Raw genomic sequence first — 22396 nt, forward strand, 5'->3', positions numbered from 1 at the left:
AAATTCCCAGATGAGGTTTACTGTGTAAGGGTCCAGTTCATTGGCAGTAGATTAAATGTGATGATTCCCGTGGGTTTCAAAGGGCATTCAGTCAGATTATAATGGCTATTCTGGCTGCCTCAGAAGGTGTGTTGCATTTCTGAGGTCAGTCCTGCTTTTCCCACAGATATAATAGGGATTGAACAGAATTTTTATATGATGTGAATTAGACTAAATTTGATCTTATGAAATTCAGAAATATGTATCTTGAGAGATGGCAGTAAAAGAGGCATTTGTGGTACTGGCACAGGTACTTTAAGTTTACATTATGTAGGTCGATGTGGTTTCCAGTTTAAGCATGGAAGATGGTATCAAAATGTTCTTGTCTGTTTGAAATGTTTTTCTCTCAAGTTTCATGTTATTTTGGCCTAAATTCCTACAGCAGAATTTTGGTCAATAGCAGCTTGATTTTCTTCTCAGAGATATGTTGAGGCTTATTAGGAATATGACAGTTAATTCAGCCTCTAGAATCTTGTGAAATGGACTTCACTTGGGAGTGACATCTGGCAACAGCCTCCGGCTTTGACACCATTAAACCTTAATCCTGAGCTATTTCATCCTAAGGCTGGCCTTTCCACTTGAACCTGGCTCTGACCTGAGCCCTGCTGGCCTTCTCTGAAGGATATTGGCCCACCCTCACCCTCCTTCCCCCCCTGGGGCTCAGAGGAACCTTTGTCCCCCCGTGGGAAAGACTGTTGTGGTTTTGTTGGGCTTTTTATGTCCTGCTGAATTCTTCTACGAGGAAAGGGGGAAGGGGAAAATCTCCTTCCTTCCTATTTTTTTGTTACCAATAGCAAAAGTTGATTTACCTTTGTTCTCCACCTGCCACATGTCCTCCTACTCTTTTCCTATACCTGTCTCTGGGGACCATGGCTGGCAGCTGGCCAAGCCACCAGGCTTTTGTTGGTGGTTGTTTCAAACAGCCTGGACTGAGCAGGACAAACACTAGTGCTAGTTACCAGCTTAGTCTTAATTGCTGTGACTATTGTGCCATTCTGTCAAACAGCCAGAGAGGCCTTGCAGCCCATACATTGTTAAATAAATGAGTGTTTTCCTTCTGTTTCCTTTTGTAAAATTCCACGCTGATGTGGGTAATACCATCATTGACATAGACTTAAAGCTTTAAAATAGTGGTTTTGGGGGAAAACTACAGCTTTCATTCACCCCAGGAGGAAAGAAAGGGATTTCATACGAACAGTGAAGCTTATGAGAACTGTGTGTCTCATTTATGGCCTGTGTTTTGTAATTTTGTATTGTTTTATGCAGTGTTTTAACAAGCCTGAAAAATGTTGCTGGAATTAAAGGAAAGCATTGGCTCTGTCCACAGGGGAAAGAACAAAGAGATTAAGAGCTGAGCACTCAGTTTTCAAGAATAACTAAATCACAGTTTGGGGAGTTCTGGGTCTCACAATTTAAGAAACTTTCTGAAGGGCTTGGTTTCAACTCACTTAGTCCAGCCTGTGGGCTTCAGTCAGTATCAGGGCTGGAGGGAATGGCTTAAGTCTGACTTAAAAGTAGGCTGATATACTGAGAGGAACATCCTGGAAATGGAGAAGCATTCTGTGTTTCAGATTGTGCCAGTGCTGCTGCTGCAGATTTCTGCTGAGAATTGGAACTGCATCTGATTCTTTCCTGAGGGGTTTAAGGTTTGTGATTGTGTGTCCTCTGTGCTGTCCTAACCACATAAAATCTGGTGCACATCCATGTTTTTGATACATGATGGTAGTAGGAGAGATCCACCTGTCAATATTCTAGTCTCACACAACAGTACCTCTGCTTTTTGAGATAATTGGAATTTATTGTGTAAACTACAGTAAAGGTGTTCTTTGCCACAGAAAAAATGGAAGACCTAGAAATGGAGGTAAAGGAGGGAAATGAATAGTTATGTACATCTGTTCTCTGAAAGAGTCTTCTATTAGGATAAAGGGAAGTATTTGCTCAAATATCTGCTGAGGTCAACTAGCAAAGGTAATTTCTGTTCTTAAATGGTTAATCATGACTTAAAAATACCCATATTGACAGGAACTGCAGGATAATGTCATTGGAACTTCTTGTTTTTTTAATACACCTTAAGAAATTAAACAAAGCAAATGCATTTGGTAGCGCCCTCAGGAAAAGTCCAGTCACTTCCTGACCAGTAATCTGCCTGGGAGCAGCAGATACATTCTCATTGTTTGCCATTTCCAGTTTCCAGTAATGGGAACGATTACTTGATCCAGCCAGTTTCTGCTGAAGATCTGGGAAAGTGTACAAATTTTAATGGCAAATTTTTATCTGTTTCCATAAAACAACAAGGGGAAAAAAGCAAAACGTGGTTTTGGTACCTGGAGGCATCACCTCTGGTAATGAATATTGGTTTATTTTGGAATTAAAGTGTCTGCTCTTCAGGAACGAGATGTATCTTAATCTTCTGGTGATTTTCTTGCAGTGTAAGTTTGATAACTGAATCTCTGGGTGGGTATATGTGTTGCTGCTTTGTCTGGGGTTGGCTGAGGCTTTTTACAGTTTTGCATCACTGTGTCTCAATCTGTAAGCTTTGAAAATAACATTTCTTCTCTTTTTTTTTTCCCCCAGGTTCAGAACTTTACGCTCAGGGGAAAGGTAGGGAATGGTAGATTTTTGTTGGTTTTTTAATGTAGAAATTTAATGTAACTAATTCCTTGGTTGATATGCATCTATAACAGAGTTTATTTGGATTTGCTGTACAATAGCTCAGTATGAAATTTGGCTATATGAAAAAAATGGGCTTACTTGGTGGTATAGTGTTTAAATCAGAGGTGTGCTACTTATACCTTAATAAAGGTGAAATCTTTCCTAAAGTAATTTGCTTTACCGAGCCACAAAACAGGTGGCAGAGAAAATTAGCATTTTGTTTTGATATGTAGGAATCCCTCTCATGCCCGCAAGGAAGAATGAAGGATAAAATTATAGAATATAAGTTAAGGGCACTGTCTCCTGCTCTTGCAAAAGAATTGATCATGTCTGAGCAGAGTCCAGAAATTGTGTTCTGAAAGGAACATGTTTGCTTTTTATGTTACTGTCCTGCTGGCTCCCAGCACGTACAGTCTGCATGCTTCCTTTTTTCCATCACCTGGGAGAAATGTTTGCTCCTTGCTGTCATTTGGTTTATTCACATGCAAAGAAATTCACAGCTTTTCACTGATTTTCTGGCCCAGACTCTCTAGCAAGGACCCATTATAAATAGCTGGGAGGTGTGCAGGACAAGGGACTTCTTTAGATGCAGGAAAGTTTTTCTATTTGAATAGCAATTTCTAATACAAATTCTGACCCAAATGGGCATAGCCCAGAAGTGTAAGTTCTAAAGGAAGAGAAAGTGAATGAACTAATACATCTTTCTCTGTACTTGTTCCTTGAGATGTGAGAATATAAATATCAATTATACCAGGAGCCTAACAGTTGTAACATTTAAGCTACAAATTCTTTTTCTTGCTGTGGTTATAAAACCAGAATATATTTCTATGCACACACATTTCTATACATATATACATATTTATATAAATACTACCATGAGCTTTATTTCTAAAAGCACTTATCAATTTAAATGACAATATTTCCATCAAATGACATGTAAATTTTAACTTTTTTTTTTGTAATTTAAATGTGACAGCTTGAGATAACTGTGTTATATTGGACTACTTAAAAATAAATATAATTTTTTCTTTTTTATTTTCCATCAAGTTTTTACTTTCAACAGAGTTGAAATCAAGGTTGAACCATCTGACAAAGTGAAGAATGGAGCTCCAATGTCAATCATCTGCCATGCTGATATTAGCAAAAATACTTATTTCCAGCTGAAGCACAATTTCACATTTTTAAAGGATGGGAAGCTTGTGTTTATGACCATGTCAGACAAAGAAGATGCACGGTATGCAATACCTGTGGCCAAGTCTTCAGATACAGGAGAATATGAATGTAGGGTGAATGCAGATGGCAAGATGGGTTTCAGTAAGACCATCTATGTTTGGGTAGCAGGTGAGTGTTCTGTCAGACATGGCAGATGAGATACAGAGAGAGAACAACCTCACAGGGAAGGAACGATAGTCAGTGCTTATAAAGGGTATCTTGCAAAGTGTGTTTTATCCTTGACATCACAGTACCTGGTGAGAGTTTGGTACTAATCCCCCATGTTACAGCACAGAAACGAACTCAGGACCCCAAGGCTCCAGGCCAGATCAGTGCTAGTCAGGAACACAGTCTGTGCCACCATCCCCACTATCCTGAGCCTCTGTTCCCTAGACTAGAGAAAGAATCATTTGTGAAAGTTGTGCCCACCCAGTAACCATGATGAGGGGTGGGCAGATCCCTGGGAATGCTGGAAATAACGTACAGGGATGCTCAGAGTGTGAGAGCCAGCACCAAAGCCAGCATCAGCCATGGGCCACTTTTGTAGACAATGTTGTCTCAGTCTTGTTCTTTCATCTCTTATGAGAACAGAGGCCACCTCCATCCATACACTTTCTAGATGTGTTCTTGACTGCAGGTGACATTTTCCTCTTGGAAAAGCATCTTGGACAGAATTTGTCAGCACTGAGTAGTTACGGGGTAATCTTTTGGTTCTTGCAAACTATTTGCATCTGTTAATCAGTATCCATCATTCCCACAGTCATCAGAGGTGCTGTTTATTACAGGATTATGCAATGTTTCTTTTCTTGTTTTCTGTTGTAAGGAATGACCAAGCCAATCCTGACTGCTGACAAAAAAGAAGTTTCAGAGGGTGAAACTGTGAAATTACGTTGTGAGCTGCCAGAAGAAGTACCTCCTTTAGAATTCATTTTCCGGAAGATAAAGACAAATTCAGAGCCTATAGAAAAACGTGTACCTGAACAAAACCAAAATTTCTCTGAAATGGAATATTATGTTGAAGCGGGAGATAATATTTTACAATTTGATTGCTTTGGCAAGAGACAAGTAAAATCTGGATGGGAAAGCTCCCAACACAGCAACAAAACACTTGTTACAGTCAAGGGTAAGTTGTTTTAACTTTTCTTTTTATATTTCTTTGCTAGCTATAGATAAAAATTGGGTCACATATTTATATGTATATCAATCTAGCTGTATGTTTATATCTATTCTCTTGCAGAACCATTTATAAAGCCCACTCTGATCACCAAGCCCTCAAATAACATAACAGAAGGAGACCAGATAGAATTTGAATGCTCAACTGTGGCAGCTCAAATGCATGGCATTGAAATCATTTTCCAGAAAAACAGAACAATACTGAACAGTGTACGAGATAAGAAATTTCTGAGATACTCCATATTAGCTACTCAGGAGGACAGTGGTGAATATCTGTGTAAGGTGGAGCAAGGAGCAGTGTCTAAAACCACCAAACGGAATGTCTTTGTGTCAGGTAAAACCTCTGTTCATCTTAGATTTTACTCAAAGTATTGATGTTTAAATTTGGCAGAACTCAGGATCCAAGCGTTACCTCCAGATCCAAGTGTAAATTTGCTGTAAGTTAAAGGCTAGTTAGATTTTAGTTTCTTACTTTTGCCAACCTATACTTCCCAACTAAAATAATATCCTCAAACAACCTGTGAAAAGTGGTTTCAAGCAAATGCTAAGTTTCTGTTTTCCCTGAAAATACAAGAATATTAAAATAACACAATTGTTTTGTTCCCAAATTATAAACTATCAGTATGTCCTTCATTCTGTACACTTTGAGATAAGTAGTCATATTCTTCCAGGCTCATTTTGAATGGATCAGCTCTCTTTTTATCTTGCAGAATTATTCCCCAGGCCAACACTATATGCTTCTATGACTCAGTTGGATGAAAGTAAAGATTTAATTTTGAACTGCAGCATTAACGGTTTACGGAGAGCCAACTTCTCTATCCTACGGAAAAGTTCCAGTGGAGACATCCTGTTGAAAAAATCTAGAATCTTAGCAATTAAAGTTAATGTGAATGACACTGGATCTTACACCTGCAAAGCTGAAGTAAAAGGAATAACCAAGGAGAGCAAACCTGTAAGGATAAGTGTTTATGGTGAGTTCACACAGAAGCTTAGAACCACCAGGGTGGGGGAAGGATCTAAACCAGAAGCTTATAAATAAGGACATCAGTTTACAGAATCAGTCTCCAGTCCATGAGCTAGCAGGGTGTCAGTTCTTACAACATGAATTTCTGTGGGATGTGCTTTAGCTGCAGAGGATTTGGTGTATTGTGATATAATCAAGTCATACTTTCCAGGGCTGGCCCTCGGAGAAGGGCGTTGGAATGGCTTCCTGCTAGGTTCTGCTAGGGACCAGATAGACTCTCATTCACATTTGCAGGAGCCAGGAATGTTCTGCAAAACTTTCACTTTGATCCGAAGCTCTGTCAGTGTCTGCCTTGAATCCCTGCCCCTCCAGGCAGAAAGGCAGGAGGGCCAGAGGTCATCTGGTTGGCTCAGCTCTAGAGAAGGCAAGGGCTCATTGCCATAAGCACAGCCCCCTCACCAGCTCAAAATCCTCCAGTGCCCTTCCCTCCCATGGAACAGGCACAGTGGTTCTCCAGTCTGTCCCAGGCATGACCTGCACTGTTCACTGTGCTGCTGGAGCAGGGCCCTGAGCAGGAGCTGTGCAATCTCTCTCAGGTCATACAAGGAGCAGACTTGTTCCTTGGGTCAGAACTACTTTTGGAGTTTGGATGATCCACAGCTGAGTCACTGATCCTTTCCTTGTTTTGCTTCATTTTGTCCCTGTATGCTGCTGTATCCAAACTCACATATATTCTATTATCTATGCTAATGACTTCAAGTCCCTCCATTTCCATTCTGTTGATGAGGAAGAGCTTCACAATATAGACTCTAGCTGCAAACTAGCTAAATATTGTATATTTATGTTTTCTACAAAATAATATTGTGTCTTTTGGCCTTATGCAGTGTAATTTGCAACAATTTTTTTTTATTCACCTTTTAGCTCCAGTCTCCAAGCCAACTCTTTCTGTTGTCAGTGGTTCACCAGAGGTGGTATTAGGGAAGCCTCTACAATTAATCTGCCATTCAGTGATGGGAACACCACCAATAACATTCACATTCTACAAAGGGGATGAAATTAAGAAAAATGTAACTAATGACACATATGCTACATTTTTGGATGAAGATATTGGACTAAGTGACAATGGAGGGTACAAATGTGATGCTCGAAACAATCACTCCAGTGGTGTGAAAACTAGCAATATTCTAAATGTCACAGTGATAGGTAAGTCTGTTTAATTCTTCTTCTTCTTGTCTAATGTAATATTTAGAGTTTTGAAACGTAGCAGCAAGCGGTGGGCTAAGAAAAATGGATGTGAAATGTTTGCAAGTTCCTGCTCACTTGAATTAAAATAGTTGCCTATCACAGCACAGTAGTCCAGGACCAGAGCAGAAGTCAATTCTTGATCTTTGAAAAAGAAGAGCTTATTTCTCTCTACTAAGGAGTTTTCAGCTTTGCATCCTGGTTTAAACCCAAATTGTGTTGGTCTTAATAAGGTAAATTTGTGGTAAACAGGCTGTTGTCTGAGTTTTGACGCTGAGTTATGTATGACTAGAATAGATAAATGCAAAATTGTTGCATTTCTTTTGAGTCAGTTGGATTATTGCACACTCTTCACTTGCTGAGCTCCCAAACAGGGCTTTTGAATACAGTATTTGCATTCACCAAACTACAGCACCTTAGGACTCCCCTTAAATTCATCAGTTCCACTGTTTACTAACAGTAGAGAGAAGCTGAATGATAAAACTCTGAAGAGTTTTATCTAGGGAGATTTAAAGTCAAGGTATTTTGAAATAACAAGGTACAAATAAACAAACACAAAACATAATTTTAGTCCATTAACAAGTGGGTATTTCTTTGCTGGAACTGGTGTATCCCAGGTGGCAGAGCTGTGGTTTGGGATATATTGTGACAATGTTTAGAAGTTCTGAAGAGAAGGTCATTGTTTGGAGCCTTGTTAGCCAGTCTTCCACAGTCCATCACTGGTGAGGTGGTGACTTCAAATTCTCTGTATTTTGTCCTTTCTGTCTGTACCAGATCTGGAAAAGGACGTATGTTTTCAGAGCAATTCTCTCTGTCAGGGGCTCAGTCATAGTAACCCATGTCTTATATCTAAATTCACTTCCTAATACAAATACAGCTTCCATGACCACCATCTTTTCATGTCAAATCTGGTTTCCTTCCTCTGCTTCTGTACCAATGTTGCCTTAATGATTCCTTCTCTACGTCTGCCTTGTGTTATCCATAGCTCTTCCCCAAACACATTTACAATATTTCCAGAGAATTTTTCTTTGGGAATTTTACCAAAACACGCTTCATATCCCAAACATTTTGCAAAGCTGCTGACATTCTACATGTCTTGCATCCCACAGTGTGTGTCCATTTTCTCCCCCTGTAATTACAAAGACTGAAGCTTGTCTGCTAGTTCTGTGTATCCTCATATGCTTCATTTGTAAACCAGCAGACTTAAAAACTATGGTTTGGCTATGCATATTCTTACAACTTCCTCAAATACAAACTAACTTCTCTCCCTGTGTTTGCTGTATTCTGTAGCCATTGAAATTTGAGATTTGCTAATGCTTTTGGAGAACTCGATCTGTTATCTCCTGACACCCTCTATTGGATATTAAAAGTTACAGGAACACACTTACCACAGAGTTAGCATAAACCAGCATAACTCTACATAACTATGAAAGCAGAACTGCATAAATTGCACCATAATTATTTAAACAATGGAACTGCTGAGTGTATTATTTCTGGAAACTAAATCATTTGTAGGCTGGGGCCAGAGGGGCGTCCAAAGGATTTTAAGGAAAGAGACTGACTGACCTCTCTGGAATGAATATAATTTTTTCCTGTGTCTGCTTTGTTTCTTTATCATGCCCTCTCTATTTCTGGATCTATAAAAATATTTACTAGAGGATGCTGTCTGGCAGAGACTGTTCAGAAAGATTAATACTGTGCATTCAGTCTCTGTTTAACTAAGCATTAAAGCAAGCATTCTACAATACAATATTTTGTCATCAAAGTTATTTCTAATAGTGCTAATATTTGTTTTCTTTGTGCCTTCCTCTGTAGTACCAATCAGGGATGCCAGTTTGGGCAGTGTTCCGTATGGAGAAGTAGAAGTTGGCAGTGATACTGCTTTCCTCTGCTCTGTGAAGGAAGGATCTTGGCCAATTGACTTCAAGTTTTTTAAAAAAACTGATCATGAAGTTCTTCTACATGAAGTAAGGGAATATTCAGACAGAACCATATGGCACAAGAAAACAATGAAGAGGAAGGACACAGGGACCTATTATTGTGTGGCTTCGAACCGAGCCAGCGTGAACGTGAGGAGCCGTCCAATAACCATCAGTGGTGAGCTCATTAATGATAATTAATGCCAATTCTGTCACCTTTACAGGTGAGGCCATCTGATTTGAGATGTTCCTCAGTGTAACTCCCTTACTGGAGTGGTTAATGCCACCTTACTGGTGGTTTTTGTTCCACTGCTGTCAGAAGTTAAACAGAGAGATGTCTTTATAAAAGGAGATTGTCCAGTTTACATAGAAAAATTAAGGGGATGCCCAAAAGCCAAAGGAGCAAGATGTAAACTAAAACCAAGCTGTTGATCACAACAGCTTGGTGAACGTTTGGTCACAAAGGAGAGGCTCACTAGAGAACTTGGCACACAAGTCTCTTCCAAGATCTTCCACAGTGTGTAAAAAGTCTGATGTGTAGTTAAATGAAAGGTCAGGAGCTACAGAATTTGGTAGTGTTGACCTGTCACTAACTCTCTTAAACATGTTTTTCTTATTTGCAGTCATCTTAGCAGCTTGGCAGAAAGGAGTCATTGCTGCATTTGTCCTGACAGCCATGGCAGGAGCAGGAGCAGTCGCTCTATGGTGGTTTTTGCGTAAGAAGAAAAAGGGTAATGAGCGGTTCCCTTCTCTTTGGCTGGGGACAAATGTATCACAGTTAAACTTGCATTTGTCTCAGCAACAAAGGTCTGTGGGGGTGAGGCTTCAGAGATGACTAAACACAATTAAAAGAATCTACTTAGGAATGCTAGGTGACTCAAATTAGGCTGCAAATGTGCTGAAGCTTTCCAAGCATATTGGGCAAAACATGTAACTAATAGTGCTGGGCAGGCCCTGGAGAAGCAAAGGTTATAAAACACAGGCCAGAATTACACTGTTCCCAAGCAGTTCTAGGTCTGAAATTCAGCCTCAGGCAATGTAGAGGCAAAGGAGGTTTCTGATCCCTTATAGAGCTATAAAAATTTGATTTGGGGTCCCAACTTAGGTGTAATTGAGCTACCTCTCTAGTCCTCATGAAGCAAACTTAGATTATTAGTTTATGGGATAGGGTTTTTCCTTCCACTCTGTAATACAATTTCATTGAGGGATTTGTCTTTTATTATTAAGTTATTTTTTTAGGTCTTGTTATTTCAGAAAATTAGTAAATCTGATTTATCCTGTGATACCCTGTACATAGCAAATTATTTGGGAAAATTTGGAGCATTTAGATGTCCCAGATTGCTTAAATTGGCTAGGTTAAAATATGGGGTTTGGGATCTAGGGTTCTCTGTAAAAGAGAAATTTAAGGGACCTGGGAGATAAACAAGCAACGAGACATGAGGTAATTAATTTTGTGACAGCCAGGAGGAACTACTCTGACAGGAGTAGACAATCCCTATATATTTGTTTTTAGTTTTTACTTTTAAATTCTTTACTTGTACAACCTATTAATAGAGGTTTTGTTTTTCTCTGTCAAGCTAAAGGACCATCCATGGAGATGTCTGGGTAAGATGCCTTCCTGTCTGGGTTTCGGCTGGGATAGAGTTAATTTTCTTCTTAGTAGCTGGTACAGTGCTGTGTTTTGCATTTAGTGTGAGAATGATGTTGATAACACTGCTGTTAGTTAAGTAGTGCTTACACTAAGTCAAGGACTTTGCAGTTTCCCATGCTCTGCCAGTGAGCAGGGGCACAAGAAGCCAGGCAGGATCGTGGCCTGGACAGTTGACCCAAACTGTCAAAGGGATCTCCCACACCACAGAATGACATTCCCAGTAGAGAAACTGGGGGGGAATTGTCTGGAGGCACTGGTCAGTGCTCAGGGCTGGGCATCAGTCAGCAGGTGCTGAGCAATTGTATTGAGCATCACTTGTTTTTCCTGAGTTTTACTCCTCTTTCTCTCTCTCCTTCTATTATTATTATTACTACTATTATTATTACTATTATTATTTTTATTATTATTATATTTTACTTTATTTCAATCATTAAACTGTTCTTATCTCAACTGTTCTTACTTGGGTTTTACCTTTTTCCAGTCCTTCTCTCGTCCCACTGGGAGTGGGGTGGGTGAGGGAGGGTGCTCAGTTACCAGCTGGGGTTAAACCACCACAGCCCTTTTTGGCACCCAGCCTGGGATTTGAAGTTAACAACAGATCTGACCAGTGCATGTTGAAACAAGTTTGTTGCAAGCATTCCTTGTGGTTTCATAGCCACTGGTCACCGTGTTGATTTGTTTGCTCTCCAGCTGTGTTCTCCAACACCTTGCTTGCACTACTGCACCCCGTTGTGTTTGTTGCCATCGGGGCAGGGCTCAGGATATTGTTTTAACTCACCTGGTCGGGTCTCAGCGCTGCCATCACCTGTGTGTGGGGAGACACCTGTTGGGAATTATTCACAATTACATCTTTTACCTGACTCCTCGGACAACCAGCCTATGGAGGAGAGACATCTTCCCACAGCCTCCCTTTCTTCTCCAGCCTAATTACCAGAGCATTTGAGAATTAGGAGAATTTTGAATACATTGGGATGTTGGAACCATCATGGTCCTATTGGTATCAAGTGGCTGAATGTGCTTCAGCTCTTGTTTAGGGTCCAAAAATTATTTGCTACTCCAGCTCCCACGACAGGCACAGTGGGCACTCAAACTCCAGTAATCACAGACACTGTGACACAGGGGTGGGTGATGCAGCTGAACCAGAGGACCAACCCCTGTCTGTAGCAGTTGCCCCTTGAAAAAGGAGGAGAAATGCCCAGGAAAGATGGCTTGTTTAGTAAAGAGGGACAAAGCAAGGTCATAACAGGAACAGGAGGAAGAGGCAGAACAAGAGATTCTTGATCCCTGTCCCTGAGTGAGCTGCAGGATATCCAAAAGGATTTCAGCCATCATCCAGGTGAGCATGTTATCACCTGGATGCTCAGATGCTGGGATAATGGGGCTGGTAGTGTGGAATTAGGGAGTAGGGAAGCCAAGCAGCTGTGATCATTTTCTAGGGAAGGGTGAATTGACAAGGTGATTAGAAGAGTAATACAAGTCCTCAGCCTCTGGAAGCAGGTCTTGTCAAGGAAAGGTATTTCTTCAAGGAAGATGTTCTGTTTCACCCAGGGAAGTGGAGCACATGGAGAGAGGTACTCAGTACAGCAGGGACCTAGCCATGCTTAGAGGCAGATAATTTATTATGACCCAAACAATACATGGTGACTCACAGATCCAGATGAAGCCCAATGTGCACACACCAAGTATCAGAAATGTGTAGACCAGAGTGCACCATCCTCGTACACCAGCTCACGGGCAGTGCTGTCTGGAGACACAAACAGGCACCAATGGTGGAGGCAGTGGCTCCCCAACTCTAGCAGCACACAGAAAAATCTCTTCCTCCTTTGTCCCTGCTGTAGAGAAAGCAGTTGAGCAGCTGAAAGAGGATCTAGATTGTACTCCCCACATGCACAGTCTGGAATCTCAGCTGGTAACAGAAAGTGTCGTTGGTCAAGGGAGCATATTGAGGGTACACACCAGGGGAGACCCTGGCTTTTTCTTCAGGCCTACAGAGACAACATGAGGAAGTGGGATAGAAATTCTACTTCAGGCCTACATGAATTGCAAGGAAGAGTAATCACAAGAGAGGGTTCTTCCAGGAAAGCTGTTGCTGTGGTCTGCAGTGGGCAGTTCCTGACAGAGCGGAAGGGCTGATCTTATCCCCGATCCAATGGAAAGGAATTCTACTCCATTTTCACAAGAAGCAAGTTGCATAAACCTATGACCAAGACTAGAGGGGGTCTGCCTCCAGCCATGTGGAAGAGAGGGACAGCCTTGTTTACTGGACTGTGAGGATCACGTGGCCCATCACGTCAGCCCCCCTGGAGTATAAGGCTGTAGCAGATCCAGGTGCACAGTGTACCCTGATGTTATCAGGCTGTGAAGGGACAGAACCCACTTGTGTTTCTGGAGGGGGATTCCAAGAGCTGACTGCTGGAGGCTGAAATCAGCCTGACTGGGAAGCAGAAGCCCCCACTGGGACTGGCCCGGAGGTTCTAAAGGCATAGACTATCTCAGGAGTGGGTACTTCAAGGACCCAGAAGAATCCTGATGAGCTTTCAGTGTAGCAGCCTTGGAGATGGAGGAAATGAAGCAGCTGCCTGGTCCCACCTCTTGGAAGACCTTTCTGTTGCAGGGTTACTGAAGGTTGAATAAAGCAGGTGCTGGTCGCTGTCTCAGCACAGCCCTGGCAGCAAAACTGCGCCGAGCCTGCGACTGCGGGAGGTGCTGCTCGCTGCTCGGGGCATCCTCTGCTTGCCTTGGGCTTTCTCTCTCTTTCTCTCTCATTTTCATGGATATTATTATCATTATTAACTTTATTTGAATTATTAAACTGTTCTTATCTGAATCCATGGGGTTTATCTTTTCCCAATCCTCTTCCCCATCCCTCTGTGGCAGGGCAAGGCAGTGAGTGAGTGCTGTGTGATGTTTAGCTGCCATCTGGGGTTAAACCACAACACCTTCTTTAGGATAGTGGTGCAATATTTCTGTGTATAAAGGGCTGTAAGCCTTGCTTCACATGAATATAGCTTGTTACAGTGCACACCTGCAGACAATAGATGGTTGTGCTTCATGTTCCACCTGCTAACACAACAACAGGATGAGGAAATACTCTAAAAATAGAAAAATAGGCCAGATAAGTGAAATACAAGAATGTCAGGTCTGTATCTGAATGCATTTAAATATGGAATAAAAGTGAAAATACAGAGGTCTTAAAGAAGAATAATCCAATAGGGAACATTTTTTACCCTAAAGTTTCCTTGTGTTTCTCCTAAAGCAAAGGCAAAATTTTCATTAGTTTCAGTGGTTAAGAGTATATGGTAGTCAGCATAGACAGTGACTGATCTTTGCACAGAATCATGTTCTTGGTTTTATTTACTGGTTTTGGATAATTATATCAAGTTTTATTGGTTTGTTTTTCAGTTCTGCCTTGGCTCCAAACTTGGCAAGTGAGAAACTAACAAGACCACCCAGTGATGGAAACTACTATTCAGGTAGGTTATTTTGCCATGAGACTGTTAGTAAATTGGTTTAATTTAACATCTATTTAAAGTTCTGGACTTCGCAGTTATTGTTTGGATGGGGCCCAATGTTTTGGGAATACAGAGAGATACCAATAACATTGTCCAAGGTATCTTCTGTCATTTTGTCTTTGTACAGTTTTTATGAGCATGTCTTACACAGATTGGTTTATAAGTCTGCTCATACACTTCTCCCAGGCAATCAATTGACAATATCACAGATGGAGAAATCATGGTAAAAGAAAATTACTTTCTGCTTTTGACACAGCTGCAAGGAAATTATTTCAAAGAGCAAATTTGAGCTGTGGCACATGGCCCTGTGATGTGACCACAGTATAGAGATGTTAACTTGCCTGGGTACCTTTCATTGCAGGACCTCAGTGCCCTTGGCAATGACAGGTGGACATGATGTTTAGAGCACCTGACAAGACAAAGTTGCCCTTTGAGTATTTGTTAGCTAATTATTTAAGAAGTCACATTCTTCCCACCTGAATGTCTTAGGTGGGAATTTAAAAGTAGAATGAGTTATATGGAAATACAGATAATGGCAGTAGGAATTGCAGCTGTGTAATTAATTTATTTCATTTGGTACAATAAACATTTTATCAGCTCAACTTCGGCTTTCATATTTTAGGATCAGGTTACATTGAAGATAATGAGAATCACATGAAATCAACAGATGAGAGTAAAGGTAATTCCATACTTAAACAATCGATTTTAAAATTGTTTTATAATTGAAAGTCTTGATGTTTTCTAAGGGCAGTAGTGAGGTAGTAATGATAGGGCCATCCCTTTTTTCCCACGTCCAAAATGACACCAATAGGACCCTTTTATCAATTGCCTTATGGAGCTGTGCTAGATCCCAGGCCATCTAATGATGGGTGGTATAAAAATACAACTTCTACCCAAAATATGAAGTTCTATATTACAAATATCCTGTTTTTTTAAAAAAACCCAAGATTTTCTACACATTTCTGCTTCTTTTACTTCTCTGTCATTTCTTCACTTCTCTGAATCTTGAAATATCTAAGAATTAAATCTAAAAATAACCTGCTATGAAATCTGAATAAAATAACCTGCCAAATCTGTTCTGCAGGATTTCAGTGTGAATGAATGTTATGGTTCCTTCCAGCTCTTACAGAAATGTGGTAGAACACCATCCCCACCCCACTCTAAAAATAGAGTAGAAAGCAGCAGCTGTCTCTGTGTCTGCTGTACCCAGGTAGCCAGTTCCTGTCAGCCACTGGCCCTGTAGGTCAGATGTCTGATCATTGCCAGGCTTGCTGTGGGTATTGTGGCAGGGAAGCATTTTGAGGAGGAAAGTGGGTTCCATTCCAAATGTTTTTTGTGAGGCTGAGAGGCAGCTTGGGAGAGAAGTGCTGAAATGGGCCAATTGGCAAAGCAGAAATTTGGAGAATGACTGGTGATGAGGGAGGCCATGAAAGACATAAAGATGGTTTGAAATGCGAGGAGAGTGCAGAATGGGAAGTGTCCTGCCATAGCAGCCACAGAAAACAAGAAAGTGATGGCAGGGAGAGAAAGGGAAGAGCAGCTGGAGCAGGAATATGGGAGAAGCTCTGGTAATTCCCTACTCTGTTTTGTGTTGTGCCACTTTTGAAGGTGTTACATTGCACGTAACAGTTTTAGGCACAATTTGCATGTCCCACAGTTTTAGAAATCTGCCTTTAGTTGGTCTTCTGCCCTTTGGAGTGGGATGCCCCTCAGGAATGGGCTGGCCTTACAGTTTGGCAGAGTAACTCCCATGTGCCATCAGCAGTGCCTGGTCCTGCACCTATCACAGTCAACTGGGACTTGTCCATTAATTTCAGTGGCAGCAGGATCAGGCCCACAGCTCAAATGAAGCGTTCAGTCCTACAAAGAAACATCTTCTTGATATTTTTGGGGCAGGACCTGACCTTGAGAGTGCTGAGGTGGATTACACTGAAGTCGAAGTCTCCACGCTTGATCCTCACAGAGGTAATAAACTCTCCAGCCTCTATGGGTTATTTTTGGGAGCAGCTTTGGGGCTCTTGCTGCTCCCTGACACTGGCCTGGTATTGGCACCTGGGAATGCCAGGGCTGTGCTTTGTGTGCTGACAGTCTCCTGCCAGGAGTGCTTCTAAACCTGGCTGGTGCTGTGGCTCCTGTGCTGCTCTTCCTGCAGTTCTTCCCCTGGGATCATTCCTATTTACAGGAGGGCCGTGTGGAGCAAGGCTCCCAGCTGGAGCTGTGGCTCTAAGCAGAAGGCATCCTGCTGTGAAATATCCATGTTAAAGAGACCAAATTCACTGAGAGCAACTTGAGGTTGCCACAGGGTAGGGTAATAGAGAGAACAGAAACCAGTGGAATTTCCTCCTTTGTAAAGGAACTGGTTGAAGGGTCAAAGCTGTAATTCACTTGTGGTAGAAAAGGTGTTGATTTAGTCTCTTAGTCTGGAGAGGCCTGGAGACCATCCTGGAGACCATCCTGGATTTTGTGGCACCTTAAACAGAGAAATGAGATATTGATGCTCAGATAACTCTGTCCTCCTCCCTGCAGTAACCAGACCTCAGAGCGTGGGGCTGAGGTACAAGTCTGCAACCTTGAAGGAGAAATAGCCATGGAAATTAATTCACCACCCAAATTCCCACTTCAGTCATTCTGTGTCATCTGGAGAACTCCAATGCCATTATGGCCTTGTATTGAAAGCTGCCAAACCTTTCAGAAATTTGCAAAAGCTCCAAATGGGTTAAAGTGAATAAACCCTGCAAGAGAAGTTTATGCTCTGCTCTTGCTTCTTTGCTTCAGCTGAATGAGAAGCAGACTGAGGAAGAAATGGATAAATTTCCTTCTTCCTGGTAGGAAGGACTAGTCACTTATTGCAGAGACCAAAGACATGATTGTTTAGCTGGTAGCACAGATGTTTGGGCAAGAGTGCTCACTCTTTAAGCTTGGCAGCCAAGCCCTCCCGGAACAGCCAGCCCTCCTGTCCTTTTTGTTTTCATTTCCTGCTATCATTCATCACAGAGTCTCTCTTCCCTGTGTTTGAAGCAGGCTATTTACCCACCTCTGCTGAATTCTGCACTGAAGGGCCACAGTTGTTGTACTCTTCTTCAGAATAGGGCTAATAATTGTTCCAACTGATTCTGAGTGTGCACTACAATTCTACAGTGGTGGTGTGCACACCATTCTACAAAGGTGTAGAACAGTAAGATATAATAGTGCATTATTTAAATTAAAAGCCCTATTAAATTCAAGATCAACACCTATAAAAACAGCATGTTCATCCATTCTTGATATATAACACTATTCCTGTGTATCAGACTAAGTAATAAGACAATATCTATGCTCTGTAGATAGAACCCCATTAAACCACAGAATAATGTTTACTGTGGTTTGTAAATGAGATCAGATTATTTTGAGTGCTGCCTCATGCTACAGACCTGTGCATAGCACACAGAACACTGATAGATTCTGTAATCCTGAACTGTGCTTGAGTGTACAGAGACATCAACAGTTCCCTGATCGATTTCCTTTGTTGCCCCAGGACACAGTGGAGTGCTTTGGTTATGGAAATGGAAACTGCACTGAAAGTATTTAATGTGTTCCTCTCTGAGAGCATCCTGAGGATGCTGCTTAAATAGAAGGAGTTGTATGAAACCAAGTTATCTCTTGAGCTCTGCACTGCCTATCACAATGAAAACAGGATGAGATTTATTCTTGGGAAAAGAGAGGCAAAGCCAAGTTTCTTAATATTCCCTTGTAATAATCATGTACAGCCAGAGAGAGAATTTGGCCACAGGGCTGCTGCTGATACTTCTGTTACGTTGATGTTATTGTAAGGTTTTGTTCCCAGTCATAATATTCTTTCATGTCTGTGTGTGGGTATGACCAGCCCTTCCTAGGGAACAGAACTTTCAGATTATCACCTTGCTCCAAATCCCTTTCCCTCTTCTGATTCCTCTTATTTTCTAAAGGAAGACAAAGTTAATCACATTTACCTTTTCTCTGGGCACACATTGCTCATCCAGCAGCTACACACAGAGTCTGAATCCTTCTGCCTTTGGAGGAACTGCAGATTTCTTTGATCTCTCTGGCCTAACCTCAATTTAATTTATCTTTCCAATCATTTGTTCCTCCTGCCACTGTTGTCAATGTCAATACTAATGTTCTCAGGAGCAGGAGAGTCATATTTTGTGTACTGTGAAAGGCTACTAAAATAAATGCTGCAGTATCTAAGCTGTAACAGTTGCCTTTTTGTCACTTCTGAGAATTGGGATCGATTGAATGTCACTTCAAACAAAGTTGAAATTATTGTAGAAGGATGAGCACCTTGTCTTTATCAGCAAGGAATTACTTACATTTGAAAACACTGTTTTACCCTGTTTTTCAAGTCATGTCTGAGCTATCTGTTAATTTCTGGAATACTTTTATCTGGAATTATTCAATTCAATACTTACTAAGTTTGTATGCTTGACAAAAATATAGTGCTTGTCTTTTCTAAAGCTTAGTTGAGAAAAAAGATGGCAAGGTGATTTAGACCCTTTATTGGGAATCTGAGCAAAACCAAAAGCAGGGGCTAAAGACAGGTCAGGAGCCATCCCTGAAGTGACAAGGCAGAAACTGCTAAGTATGGCTGAGTAAGAATGTTCTCCTTATTTTACTTTTATATCTAGTTAGTTATCTGCAGGGAGGCAACATTAGAAAATTAGTGGGAACAAAATGTCAAATCACCCAAGTAATTTCTCCTGGCACATTTTTTCAGTGCTAGGACAACTTTTGGAAGGTTGACAAAGGAAATAACATGGGCAGGGGCATTATACCACAATATAATGAAATGGGTATGATAAAAAATGAAAAAGCGAACTAAGGAAATGCCTCAAACCAAGTCTCTGCACAGAGTCAATAGGAGTAGATTTAGGACTGTTACCTACTAAAAAAGAGTCCTAAACAAAATGAGCTACCTTTTATTAAAATTCCAAGATTAATTCTTACTTCACTGGAAACTGAATTGATAATTTAAACAGTAGTCTGTAAGCATTTGAAATATGCATTCAGATCTTCAAATTATTTTGCAAAGAAAGTTCATGCCAAGGCTGCAAGTTTGAAAGCTGTGATCAGACACTTGGGGAAGTGTAGCTGCTATTGTTTAAATTAATAGCAGTTTTGCAACTCCATTCTGATGTGTTGCTGTTAGCTCACAGCATTTAAAGGATGCTGAACAGAATTAAAAAAAAAAAAAAAGTGGAACTAGCTTTGGGAAATCAGAATGTGGTGCCAGAGACAGTTGGGTTCTCCAGGGCAATGCAGAACAGTAACAGTCTTGACTCCAAGTCTGCAAATCATTATGTCTGAATTTTTTAAATGTTGGGGATTTTTAATAGCTAAAGCACAAGATTCTGTGTCAAGATATTTTAATTTCTTTCCTTTTTTTTTTTTTTATAAAGAGGAAACAAATTATTTTTTAAATTTAACTTTAACTAGAAAAATTTAACTTCTTGGTTTGTGGAAGGTCCACAGAAACTGGAGGTGATACTGATAGAAATCTGAGGTTTTCTAGGAGACTCAGTTTAACTGAAATGAGTGAGTGTTTCTGAAGCACTTTGAGATCCATGAACAGCAAACTCCTGGACCCTGCCATCACAGACTTTACAGTGAAGAAAGTGGTTTTAAATGCACAGCCTGGAGCACTTTGATTGCCCAGGGATTTTTAAACCAAAGCCATATAATGAATCCAGGAGATTGTTCTATTCTCCTACTGGCCAGAAGTTTATGCTGACCACAGAGAAAATGATTCTTGCTATTTTCAAGCCTTTAGACAGGGCTCTGTCCAAAAGGAGACCTTTCCCAGATAAATGGAAGCTGTGCAGTGTGAAATCTGCAAATATCCTTCTGAGACATTTCACAAAGCACAGCAATTTAATTTTTTTTTTTTTTTTAAGATCTAGACAGGCTAGTTGCTAAAAGGGTTTGTAGTTTGTCTTCCAAGTGATAGATCCCCTCAGGGCTAGGATCCCTAAATCCTTAGAACAAATTGAAGAAGCTCTTCAAAGTGATCCAGAGAAAGCGTTCTCCAGTGGTAGATGTCTCTGTGAAATTAAAGCAGTATTGGTTCAAGTTCAGAAGAAGATTAGGGGAATGCTGAAGTCCAATTTAGAAAGGGAAGCAGATTTTCATCATCATTTTTATCTAGAAGGAGACATCCTTCTCTCAGATCCTTACAGGTTGGGTTTGGGGAGGGGGTTGTACTTGCTTTTTCACACAGACTCCACAGGCTCATTGCTGCTTATGTAGCTGCTTTTCTGAAAGTAAAAAAGTGTATTCTGTTTGTTTAAGGAGCTTTTCATAAGGCAAACAAAACAAAAAACAAACAACAACAACAAAAAAGAAAAATTAAAAAAAAAAAAAAGAAAATATATTGATTCTGTGCCAATACATTTTCTAGCTCCTGAACAGAAGGGGACTGAAACAGTTTATAGTGAAATCAGAAAAACGAATAATGGTAAGTAAGCTAGTGACAAATTAAACACTTTTAGGAAGTGTGTGTGTAGGGGTTAGGGATAAATTTGTGACTGAATATTTTATAAGATAATATTTAGACTGAATATTTAGAACATTATTGCCATAATAAAGAAGAGCTGCAAGTCCTATTGGGTAGGAACATACCAAAGTGCAGCTACAAAATCACAGTAGTTGATAAATTGCATGACATCTTCATGGCTCCTCATAAATCAAATTAATATTTGTAACATCTCCTTCATCAGCCCATTTGTGCTGGATCTGCTGAATATTTGGGCCATACATCTGGATCTGGATCCTAGGTCCTGTTATCTCAAACTGCTCAAGAGAAACATTTGTCTCTCAATTGACCATGTTTGTCACTTGCTATAAAATAATCCATTTGCTTTGGGTGTAACTCCAGCAAATGTCTATAAAGCCCCCAACAAGAGACTCCACAAGCCTTTAGAGCACTGTGATCATTCAGCAGCTCCTCTGACACAGACCTGTGTGTGGGCAGTGGCAGCCTGCTGGCATTACTGTCTGTAAATGTTCTGGCACTGATCAGTTCAGAGACAGTGGCTTGAAAGAAGGTTATTTCATCACAGATTGTCAAAGTCTGAATTGGAAAGGATTTCCTCTTCTCTCTTTGTGTTAGGAAGTCTAGATTTGTAAATATTAGGGCTGCAAACCATTCATATTTTGTCCCCATTCAGGCTTTGTTGTGTGCCATTTTTAATTTTTGGTTGTGCTTTAAGTTTCTATTTTTTCTGTAAGGCATTTCCCACCTCTGACACAATATGTCTCTGGGGAATTTTTTTTGTGAGGGTCTCCACATACTTTAGAAAACATTACTTAATTTTTCCTTGTTAGAGTTAACATGCCAATTTTTATCTCCATTTTACAGCTGAATAAACAGAGAGATTAGGTCATGCATTCAAGGCAAAGTGTTTGGAGAGTGACAACAGTGGCAAAGGAATTTTGGAATCCTTGGTGCTGTGCCTGTGTGGTGTACTCATTTTTCACAGCCTTGCAGTGAAAATCAGAATATCTTTCACACTTAAGAGTGTGGCCAGGCACTTCATGCAGGACCATCAGGAGAAAAAACACAGTTTATTTTAGGGCTGACTCCAGGGCCACAAATGTTCTGAAATGTTCTCCAGTGAGTGTGAACTGGACCTATAAAAAGCTGCAGAAGCTGCTGTATAATCCTCGCCTGCTCTGCCCAGGTGTGAGGGTGACTATCACACCACTCAGCAGCCCTGGGTTTTTTCTGGTACATAACAGAGGATGTAAACTCCAGGCTGGTACAGCAGAGCTAAAATTCAAAGAGCACTTAAAAGGCTGTAACACCATAAGGTGGGAACTGCAGTAAAATGGGATATGATTGAAATTCTGAGCTGAATTAAGCAGAGATTCTGCAAATACCCCTTAATCTTGCAGTCCACCTGCTCTTTTAGGCATAACATTCTAAGTTTCAGTTATTCTTGGAAACACAGTACCAGTTTATTGTTTCAATCACAGTCTGTTTTTCCTGACTGATACACAGGAAAAGTGTTTCAATTAG

The 22396-nt window shown here is 40.7% G+C and overlaps 1 protein-coding gene across 8 annotated transcripts in view; it reads left to right on the plus strand.

The window, feature by feature from the left end:
- Positions 1 to 22396, plus strand: part of PECAM1 (platelet and endothelial cell adhesion molecule 1) — a 36159-nt gene that overhangs the window by 2122 nt on the left and 11641 nt on the right. For 2 of the 8 annotated variants that reach the window (XM_009094338.4, XM_018918902.3), the window contains exons 1-14: positions 2124 to 2468; positions 2614 to 2640; positions 3739 to 4032; positions 4727 to 5026; positions 5141 to 5410; positions 5787 to 6047; positions 6962 to 7243; positions 9098 to 9379; positions 9825 to 9932; positions 10779 to 10806; positions 14255 to 14325; positions 14987 to 15043; positions 16261 to 16329; positions 20777 to 20833. In XM_009094338.4, the coding sequence (XP_009092586.1) occupies positions 2435 to 2468; positions 2614 to 2640; positions 3739 to 4032; positions 4727 to 5026; positions 5141 to 5410; positions 5787 to 6047; positions 6962 to 7243; positions 9098 to 9379; positions 9825 to 9932; positions 10779 to 10806; positions 14255 to 14325; positions 14987 to 15043; positions 16261 to 16329; positions 20777 to 20833 (2140 nt within the window). In that variant the 5' untranslated portion in view covers positions 2124 to 2434. Of the gene's footprint in view, positions 1 to 1666; positions 1686 to 2123; positions 2469 to 2613; positions 2641 to 3738; positions 4033 to 4726; positions 5027 to 5140; positions 5411 to 5786; positions 6048 to 6961; positions 7244 to 9097; positions 9380 to 9824; positions 9933 to 10778; positions 10807 to 14254; positions 14326 to 14986; positions 15044 to 16260; positions 16330 to 20776; positions 20834 to 22396 lie in introns of those variants that run through there. The other 6 variants (XM_018918910.3, XM_018918911.3, XM_018918909.3 and 3 more) reach the window with 5 other exon arrangements.

The sequence above is a fragment of the Serinus canaria genome, chromosome 18 (assembly GCF_022539315.1).
Source record: "Serinus canaria isolate serCan28SL12 chromosome 18, serCan2020, whole genome shotgun sequence".
In the NCBI taxonomy this organism is placed as follows: Eukaryota; Metazoa; Chordata; class Aves; order Passeriformes; family Fringillidae; genus Serinus; species Serinus canaria.